Here is a 10884-nt window from a genome sequence, read left to right on the forward strand (position 1 = left end):
ACGAAGATCTGATGTGTCATTTCAAAATAAAAGACACTTTAATTGAAGCATAATTGGAATAATTCTGGATACATTCAAGGTGAGATTATTCGAAAAATCCTAGTTTCCACTGACTAATTTCAATTCAGACTGATAGTAGACAATCTCGTGATTTAATCCTGCCCATCACAGGAAGATCTGATGTGTCATTTAAAAAAAAAAGACACTTGAAATTAGGCTTAATTGCAATAATTCTGGTTACATTCAAAGTGAGATTATTTGAAAAAATCTTAGTTTCCACAGACTAATTTCAATTCAGACTCATAGTAGACAATGTCATGGTTTAATCCTGCCAATCAAAGGAAGATCTGATGTCTCATTTCAAAATAAAAGACACTTTAATTGAAGAATAATTGGAATAATTCTGGATACTTTCAAAGTGACATTATTAGTTTCCACTGGCTTGCTTGACCGCAGTGGGAAACTAGAGCTCTGGTCCTTCCAGTGCACAAAGTAAGTCTTTGTCTGCTGGTATACAATCAGCATCCCGTGTGTTCAGAAAATAACGTGGTTAAGTTGATCATAAGCGTGTTATTTTGTAGCTTCAGCAGGCTACATTATTCACTTTTGGTTATATCTACCTGGCAAGAGCATCGCAGCCAATATCATCCGCCTTTGAAGACATCCTGCCCCAGAAGGCTTTGACTGTGGCCTTGTCCTTGCGACTTGTCATCTTGCAGGTTGATTCAGAGTTGCTGCGATGAGTCCGAAACCGTGCAGGGTTTTTATGCATGGAACACAGCTGGGACACGCCCGTGCCGTCTCAAGGTGCAAGATAGGCTGCACGAGGCGTTTCACATCTGGCTGTAGCTCCCATGAAATAAAGAAAAAGATGCTGTACTTTACTTTAAAAAGACAGAACTTGAAGTCTCACTCTCAGATTTAGCAAAATAAAAACATCAAATGATTTAAGCCACAGCAGCTAGGGCAGTAAAATCCACAGAAAGATAACTTCCCAATTTATTTTTAAAATTTGGCTAAACCATGGTCCAAGGATGCAAGCTTTATTGCCGATGATGGAAACATTTCACATTTTTCATTTGAGTCGCAATATTTAAACCTGATCGCTGTCCAAGGTGCTTAAACTTGGTCACTTTGTATTGCTCTGAAATCTATAAGGACTGCGCTCTGTAGTGCTGTGATGTGGTTGTAATTCTTCAACCAGATAAGAACTATGTTCTCTTTTTGGGAGATAATCTATAGGAAGTGCACATGTGCCATTATCGTATCCGAGCAGAAAACTACAATACAGATGTTGACCTGCCCACAGCTCATCCAATCACGCACTTGCTCATCCAATCACACGCTTCCAGAGGGGGGCAGAGTGTCTTTAAAAGGTGCATCTGCTGCAAGGGTGCGCAGCATCTGTTGACCTGCACAGGGTACTGAAAAGCTGCAACTTCAGCTACAATTCTGGGAGCTGTCACCTCCAGAAGTTCTCCGATGACACAGCCATCGTTGGGTGTGTGTCTGAGGGGGACAAGCTAGAGTACAGGGAGGTCATCATGGACTTTGTCGACTGGTGTGAGCTAAACCACCTTCAGCTCAACACCAGCAAGACCAAGGAGATGGTGATCGACTTCCGCAGGAAAACACCCCAGACTGCACCGGTGAACATCCAGGGGTTGGCCATCGAGAGGGTGGAGAACTACAAATACTTGGGTGTTCACCTCAACAATAAACTGGACTGGTCACACAACACCAACATCCTGTACAAGAAGGGCCAAAGTCGTCTGCACCTGCTGAGAAGACTGAGGTCCTTCGGAGTGTGCAGGACTCTGTTACGGACATTTTATGACACTGTGGTAGCGTCTGCTTTCTTCTATGCAGTGGTCTGCTGGGGAGCAGGGAGCACAGACAGGGACAGGAAAAGACTTAACAGACTGGTCATGAGGGCCAGTTCTGTCCTGGGCTGTCCTCTGGACTCCATAGAGGAGGTGGGTGAGAGGAGAATGTTAGCCAAGCTGACATCCATCATGGACAATCCCTCTCACCCCCTGCATGAGACTGTGGGGTCCCTGAGCAGCTCCTTCAGCAGCAGACTGAGACTCCCACCCTGCAGGACGGAGCGCTACTGCAGGTCCTTCATCCCATCTGCAATCAGACTGTTTAACACCAGCACTGCTGTGTCCCATTAATCATCTGTTCTCATCTTTCATTCCACTACATGGAAGTTACTATGTGACTTGGCACATTCACAAATAACTACTGTATCCATCGGAATCGCACTGTTCTTCACACTGTGTATGTTTGTTTTTAAATAACCTGGTGCAATTTTTATCGTGCAATAACTTACCTTATCTAATTATCAGATAGAAGTACATAGTGTGTATATATCTGTAATAGTTGCCATATTTTATTTTATTTTTACTTTATTTTATTTTATTTTATTTTATTATTTTTTACCCTTGTCATTGCTATTATTACTGTTATTATATTTTTTAACTATGTTAGTACATTGTTGTATTCCCCTGTCCCGTGTTGTAAGCTGCTGTAACAAAAGAATTTCCCCCAACGGGGGACAAATAAAGTATATCTCTATCTCTATCTCTATCTCTATCAAACATGGTAGAACGGACAGACTTCGAGCGTGCCACCATTCAGGACATCTTCTCCAAGATTGACTATGATGTTGTGGGCCCCACAGGTCTTTCCAGGTGTGACAACTGTTCGCTCAAATGTTACATCTCTCTCAGTCGAACCCTGTAACTTTTATGTTTTGACATGTTTCCTCAGGTGTTTGGTTGTCTACCTCTGGACTCAGAGGTATTTTGGTAACTTTTGAAACCTGTACAACACCAATGCTATCACTTCAAACCCCATGGTTGCAGCTCACTGGAAAGTGTTCCTGCATGGCATGGACTGGGCTGTGAAGAACATGGACAACATCAAGGAAACCTATTCGGAACTGAGCGTGCCGCACTACGAGAAGCTGCACGTGGACCTTGGCAATTTCAAGGTAAAGTCGGGGATCTAATGAATCTATTATTCTAAGTTTGAAGCCTACTCTTAAAAGTAGGGGCCGGATAGCTGAAGACTCGACCTCCTATACTATTTTTAGAGACTTTAGGTAGGATGAGCAGGCCTGCATGCTGGGAGTGTAGTGTTCTAGAGGGGTGATATTAGACTATGAGCTCTGTAAGATATGAAGGTGTCTGACCATGAAGAGATTTGTAGGCCAGAATAAGGATTTTAAATTCAATTCTAGATTTTATGGGGAGCCAGTGTAGAGAAAATAAACAATTCCAGATATCAGAAAGTACACCCTGAGTTCGAGGACCTAAAAGAAGAAGGACTCACATATTTTCCAAGTAATAGCTTCATTTACAGCTAGTGGAGCCTTAAAACACATACACACAGACACACTAGAAGAGAAAAAAACACACATAGTCACTGATAGAGAAAACATGTACCAGAATAGAGGAAACACACACCCACATGGACAAAAAAACAACACATAAACAGATGCATGCACAAATATGTCTGCCCTAACTTTTGATACACAAACAGCAAGCTCTTGATCAGCCTTGATGACACAAACACAAGCTTAGACACATGCATACACAACACTAAACACTGGTCCATAAACACACACCTCAAATTACAAATGAACCCTTTTTCTTTGTTTTGTTTTCATTTAGTCCAATTATCATGCAACATAAACTCATCTTCACATCACACTTTTCTTCTTCTCTTTGCTCCAGCCTGACTCATTTATTCCTGAGAAATAAACGCATGGGAGATGAAGGTGCTCGCCTGATTAGGTTGGCTCTCTCAACAACCAGATCTGCCAACAAGAACTAGACACACTTGATCTGTCCTTTAATTCTATCGGTGATGCAGTTGCAAAACATATCGCACAGGTACAACCAAAAACTGACTCCATGTGTCCCCCTTTACCATATGTTCCCGTCACATGAGTATGTATGTTGTCTTTGTCTCTCAGGGCCTGCGTTTTAACCGTACTTTGACCATACTCTCACTGTCCAACAATCATATCAGAGCTGCAGGAGCGGCCCATCTGGCTGCGGTAACCTTTTACATTATATACTTTAATTTTGGAGATAATGCATCTAAATGAGTGGTTAAGTTGTTTGAAATTACATTCTGCTCTTTATTATGTTATATAATAATTCTCTACTCCTAAACCTGGCCTTTTACAGACACTGGGGGAGTTTGCTCTAACTCATGAAGAAGTTGTGGAGCGGAGGAAGCTGCTATGGGAGAGAAGGCAGTCATCTCTGCAGTCGTCTTTTGTGGTGGATTCCAACAGATCACCTGCAGATCAACTCCCCTCAGTACTCAGCAGCCCTTCACTGAGCAGCAGCAAGGCCAAAAAGAAGGTAATGTTAAAAAGGAAACAGTGACATAAGCAAAAGAAATTGATTCATTATGCAACTAAACAGCATCTGTTTTGTTTCAGGAAGCAGACAAAAAAGGCGAGAAACCAGCGGCTAATAAGGACAACTAAAAGCCTAGCAAAAAACATAACTACTTCTATTATACTGAATATAAACGCTTGTTCTTAAACATCCATCAGCAAGGTTTTGTTTATGTTTCTTTAAAGCCTCTTTCACAATTGCCTCCCGAAAATTTTAGAAATGTTCTACTTGAACTGTCCCAAAATTCTCCAAAGTTGCCCGATGTCCCTCACAGCATAAAGTTCTCTCTTCTGGACACGAGAGGTCATTGGTAGTAGGTGAGTCTCAGGAGACAGGACATGACAAGGCTGAGCAAGCTGAGAAACCCACAGTTTAGTGATGGTGGATGAAGCAACAGAGGCCTGTGCTACAGCTTTTTTATGTATATCAATGGTACATATTAATGTTGTCGTCTTGGAAATGGTCGTATGATGTAAATGCCACCCCCGCCCACTTGCTTGTGATTCATTTTCTAGAACAGTTTCTGATACTTTCCTACATCCGCTCATGCACATTTTACTTGGAGGGAAGAACAGTGGTTAAAGTAGGGGTGACAGATTCATTGTTTGCATTCACACATGCCGCCCGGTCAGAAAATTTCAGGAAGTTTTCAGGAGTTTTATACAAATCTGAAATACTGAAAGAACTAGTTTAATCACAGCTTAGTCATGCTATTTAAGCAGGAAAAGGCTGTTGAATTTACAGCCTTAGAATTTAATTTTATTGTATATCGTAACAGTTTTTAACAGTACAGTGTACAGGTTTCTCTGTAAAAAGATTTACATTTTTACCGTATTTATAACGATATTATTCTTCCAAACTGGATATTGATCTGAGGGTCCACAGTGGGACTGGCTGGAATGATAATAAGCTCAGTCTTGGACAGGTTGAGCTGTAGGTGACGTTCCCTCATCCATTTAGAAATGTCAGCAAGGCGGGATGAGATCCGAGCTGAGACAGTTGTGTCGGCAGGTGGAAAAGACAGGAAAAGCTGTGTATCATCTGCATAGCGGTGATAGGAAAAGCCATGGGAGCGGATCACTGCACCAAGTGATTTGGTGTATATTGAGAACAGGAGGGGACCAAGCACTGACCCTTGAGGTACCCCTGTTGATAAGCCATGCATATTGGACACTTCTCCTCTCCATGATACTCTAAAAGATCTCCCTGAGAGGTAGGACTTGAACCACTGGAGGGCAGACCCTGAGATACCAAGTGAGGAGAGTGTAGAGAGGAGGATTTGGTGGTTTACTGTGTCAAAAGCAGCAGACAGATCCAACAGCAAGAGAACTGAGGACTGACCTGCTGCTTTAGCCACACGCAACGATTCTGTTACCGACAACAGTACAGTTTCAGTAGAGTGGCCCCACCTAAAGCCAGACTGATACTGATCAAGTAGATCTTGGTTCTGTAAGTATTCTGAGAGCTGGTTGAAGACTGTGCGCTCCAGTATTTTTGAAAGGAATGGAAGAAGTGAGACCGGCCTGTACATGCAATAATTAAGCCAAATGTCTCAGAAATAGCACGTGGACATAAATGAGCATCATTAGAGATTACTATAATTAAAAAAATAAAGTTTTAATATAGGGCTCTCAATAAAGGCCTCATCAAGGAGGCAGGGTTTATGACCTCTGATTTTATTTGCAATCAAAATGTTATCGTGGCATTTTCTGTTGCCTTGTGATTTTGTTTAATACTGTCTTAATTCCAAACCACATGTACATGTTCACCATTTGTATCAAGTAGTCTAAATTCCCTTTTTAATAGTTTAAGTTCAACTAACTCTTCTCACACCTCCTTGATACATGTCTCAAATTTGATATTTATAGATTATTTATTGTGCCAGAATTGTTATTACCTAGCTCTGGTCCCTGCTGATGACATCAGAAGAAGAGATGCTGTGTCTCAAGAATATCAGGGCAAGCTAAAGGTATGAGTTTGATTTAGTTTAGTTTCACTTAACTGACAACTTGAACACAATGTTGTGTATATGATCAGTTTACAACAACAACAAAAAACATCTATGCTTCAAGTTTTATTAGAATTTTTTAAAAGGGCTGTCCATGTGCAAGTCAGACAGCCCAGGACGTGGTCGCTACTCCTGACAGCGGCGGACAAGGGATGTTACATCTGTTGCATCTGTTGCATCTGACAGCCCGGATAAGGGAGTGGAGTGGGTCTGTGTGGCAGTTGCACTTGGGTTGACTGGTTTTGCAGCGACATCCAACCCATCTCTGTTCGCGGAGGCAGCGCCAGAAAAGACTGCAGGGGACTGATTTCTGTGGTCCCTTTTAAAGCCTTGGGCGGGTCTGACCCTTCCATCACGTCAGATTGCGGGGTGTCTGTGGCACCAGTGTTGGCGGGCACATCTGCTTAACTCTGTGAGTTATTTGGATTAATCTCGTCTGTCAGAAACAAACAAATTCACGATCAGTCGATTCATATTTTGAAAAAAATATGTTGCTTTGGTGACCTGCACCAAAAAAAAAATTAATCTAATAATTTTATTCAAAAGAATGATTAAAAAAAATGGTTTTATCAATGTAATATAACTCTCTGTGATCAAACTAATAAAATTTGCTCAAACTGTATCATTCATTACATGAAAACTTGCAGTTTATAGAAATATCTCCATATTTGGCTGTGGAAGAACCTCTCCTCCTGACCCTTTTCCTCTTTTTGCCCTACAACAAGAACATTCATTGTGTTATCATAACTGTGTTGAAGAAGATCTGGTGTACTAACAACTGCAGTGATGTAAACATATAGGAGATGAGCTGAGTATGAGAGGAGGATTAACTGTAGCATGATGGGGAGCTGCAGAGAGAGGGAGAGATGGAGAGAGGGAGAGAGAGAGAGAGAGAGAGAGAGAGAGAGAGAGAGAGAGAAAACAACAGAAACTCATGATGAGATATCTTGTGTGTCTACATCAATGTGTGTTACTTGCTACTCTCCAACAGGCTGCAGCTGCTTCATGAGCTCTTCAGAGATTATCTGCAGTCCATTGACGAACTAGAAACACAAACACAACAAAGGGTGATTAGATGAACTGCAGTGATGTTTTCGGTCCACTAGGTGTCAGTCTCCCCCAAATGAAGTGCTTGGACAAATGAAGTAAAAACACACTGATCATATAGTAAGACTGGATACTGCAGCAGTGGGTCAAAGAGGTCAGGGATGTGTATGCATATATAGATGAGACAATCAGTTAAATGTAGCACTTCCTTTTGTTAGCATTAAACACTTTGACTTTGGACAAACATTTTCTTTTTGAGTCTTTTTTGGCACTCTGTCAGCACTCTGCTACTTTTTAAAGTTACAAAGATATACACAAGAGAATGACATCTGTATGGTATCTAAGCTATATTAGATATGATTGATCGAGACAGAAATGATTAAATGATGATATTCATCCATTTGAATGTTGCACACATTCCCTCATGCCACCCCTGCATAAGTCAGTCCCACAGTTTGGCCACCCCAGTCAAAAAAAGTCTAGACATGCCCCTGCTGTGTGCTGCAACCAATCAGTGGAACAACAGAGGGAGAGGTTCACTGGTATCTTACTTGTTGAGGAGCAGCAGCACTCACAGGCTGACTGGCAGCTGGGGATACTGTTGCAGCATTATCTACTGTCAGCTGATGGGACAGCAACTGCAGAGAGAAGGGAGAGGTTAACCAGCTGTTATGAACTCAAACACTAAACTCCTACCTTTTTCATAGCCTGGCCAGGGTTTACAATGAGCATCAAACAGCTTCCTAATGCTGATAATCCTTATTTTATGTGGGATTTTAAAACTTCTATCTTAATCACAGCTGTCTTGCGTCTATGTTTCAACCCTAAACTAATTTACCTGTTTTTCCGATCATTAAATATCAAAATTTGCTTTATGCAAACTAACAAAACATAGCAAACAAGCGTAAACTTGAATGTTGTAGCATGTTTGTACAGCAGTTAGGATATGTAATCTTATTATAAAAAATATTTTTAATTTTAAGTTAAACAGATAACAGAACGTTAAATTATTGTAGGAAGTATGCTTGACTTATAATTTTAAGATTAACATTTTAAACAGGAGTGCTGCTATCTGTGACTTGCTTCCACAGCAGCAATCTTTCAAAGCCTTTTTAGCACCACCTATAGGTGAAGGTCCGTGTAAACAACCCATTTGGTCAGATTTGCTGAGCTGAGTTATCATAAAGTTACATGTCGTGGACAAGTTACAGCTTTTAATACATTTCATGGTGCTGCTTTGTTTTAATAACCACGTGTTAAAAGTTTCTGAGGCATGCCCCCGGTGACATTAGATTAAAAAAAAAATACAAATGATGTTAAAATGATATTGATAACCTTCTCATGTGGGAATTGATAAAATCTTTCTCTTCAGCTCATTAAATCATAGGCTACATGAATTCATACCACATACTTTGTTATAAATAGAACTTATGTTTGGTATTTGAAATCTGGATTTTTTAAAAATTCCACTAGGTATGAGTAACTCCATTTGAGAAAGATCAGCCAAAACTTCACCTCTGAAAATAATATGAATATTGATTATCTGTGTATCTACTCAGTATCATACCTGTTCCTGGTTTGCATTGGCCTGATAATGACTTTGTTCCATAATGTCTTCAGGTCTCAGTGTTTCGTACACCAAGGCAGGAGCAGGGATCGACCATGAGCTGTCTAGATCAAAAAGCGTAACTGCTTCAGAGGGCTCAAAAAATCCCCGAAGGCAGACATGGTTTTCTTGTGGCAGATTGTGGTCTCGGAATTTTCTACAAGAAGTATCTGGTGGTATCAGGACTCCTGTCACACACAACAATAGAAACAACGTTTTCACAACAGTTTCATTGCATTGGAAGAGCTTCATTTTACACTCAATAATACAAGCAGTTTATATCCGAATGCTCACATTTAGCCTTTGTGAAAGTTACAGTACAAATACTGATAGAAAATATGCTTTGGGCTAACTTTTCCTTTATCTGATCATCAACATGTGGGCTATATATCCATTAAAGTCTGGTTTGGATGAGATAAAATGTCATTCTCAATGTGTCTAATGTCTAATTACTTCAATGTTATTATCTGTTACACTCGTCACCCCTGCCACAGGATAGGTGTCAGACAAGGTGATTCACAACACACTGAAGAAACAACCATTTACATAATTTTCCACACCAAATATTAGTTGGGACTTTCAAATTTAACATTTTAATATTTCAATTTAAGATGGGATATTTGTCTGGAAACACATTGACGGGACAAGATCAGCAAAGAGATGACCCATTCGTCCACAAGGGTTGCAAACATTGATACAACCCAAAATTTCCTCCCAGGAGCTTCAAGGACATTGAGACTATATTAACACATATTTACATACATTTAGTTAAACTTAAAGGCAGCCAAAAGATGTACTGATATGTGAAATCAAATATTACAGTATCATCATTTTAACTTTCCATTACATTCTCGGAACATACTTTTTATTGACCCCTAAAATGTGTTGCATTACAGATTATCTAATAAAACATTGTTTCAACTCAAAGTACTTTGAGTAAATATTGTTGATAAATAATACTACTTCACTTTTAATTGAATTAAATATAAACCTACTACTTTGAGTAATGAATCAGTTTACATGTCAAACTATAACTGTTCCCATCAGTTAAAAGTTACCTGTTTGAATACTTACTTTGCCAACTCAGTTCACTGAAGGCTTAGGTCACAAATGTGGCTTGAAATACCTCTCAATATTGCAGATTTTGTGGTTTTACACAAGTGTTTGGCTCTCACTACGACTGTGGCTCACTGGCTGGAGTCTTGAGTTGCAATGATTTAAATCTAGTTTTTCTGACTGTCTTATAAACTTCAGTAGAATGTTACTATTGTTATGTCACAGTTATGATACGACACTCCATTCTCAGGTTGTTACATTCCAAACTGTTGATAAACTTCAGATTATTAAGATTTTCAGATAAAAACACATTTCTTTTATAAATGCACATAAATCAGTATCTATATATATATCTATATATATATGTATAAGTATTAAAACTTATCCAAGCACTCTCAAGAAAACAACATGGCTTTGTTAGTTTTCTTAGTTACGCAGTGCTTTCCGAAATCACACAAATGTCAGATGAATCATCCCAAAAAATGTTTTAAAAAATCCCAGAAGCAGCAGAAGTTGGATGTTTGTTGTTAAGCTACACTTCTGTCCTTGCTAATGGTTCATGGGTCACCATTTCTGCCACTTCAGTTGATTAATGCCGTTTTTGTGAACTGATATCGTAGGAGATAAAATTCAATCAGATGGAAGTCTGTAATATTTTCCAGAGGACTTGGCTGTTCATCATTAAAAATGACAAGTTAATTATACTGACAACTGACATCTAATCAGCTTCAGGATTAAATGTTTCT

General features: G+C 39.7%; 1 protein-coding gene and 2 long non-coding RNA genes across 3 annotated transcripts; 1 reads left to right on the plus strand and 2 right to left on the minus strand.

Moving 5' to 3' along the window:
- The first annotated feature begins 2604 nt into the window (after nucleotides 1-2604).
- LOC117817047 (hemoglobin subunit beta-2-like) lies at nucleotides 2605-4569 on the plus strand. The gene is given in 5 exon segments (XM_034689508.1): nucleotides 2605-2696; nucleotides 2776-2998; nucleotides 3986-4069; nucleotides 4203-4382; nucleotides 4463-4569. Coding segments are annotated over 5 exon segments (627 nt in total). The 3' UTR covers nucleotides 4511-4569.
- Nucleotides 4570-6482: 1913 nt separating this feature from the next.
- Nucleotides 6483-7144, minus strand: LOC117821362. Its single transcript, XR_004632959.1, has 2 exons — nucleotides 7063-7144; nucleotides 6483-6865 (listed from the first exon to the last, which is right to left on the minus strand). It is a non-coding gene; the product is annotated as an uncharacterized LOC117821362 (long non-coding RNA).
- A 258-nt stretch (nucleotides 7145-7402) lies between these two features.
- Nucleotides 7403-10361, minus strand: LOC117821357. Its single transcript, XR_004632955.1, has 4 exons — nucleotides 10157-10361; nucleotides 9044-9270; nucleotides 8028-8114; nucleotides 7403-7472 (listed from the first exon to the last, which is right to left on the minus strand). It is a non-coding gene; the product is annotated as an uncharacterized LOC117821357 (long non-coding RNA).
- Between the last annotated feature and the right edge of the window lie 523 nt (nucleotides 10362-10884).

Source organism: Notolabrus celidotus, chromosome 1 (assembly GCF_009762535.1).
Source record: "Notolabrus celidotus isolate fNotCel1 chromosome 1, fNotCel1.pri, whole genome shotgun sequence".
NCBI lineage: Eukaryota > Metazoa > Chordata > Actinopteri > Labriformes > Labridae > Notolabrus > Notolabrus celidotus.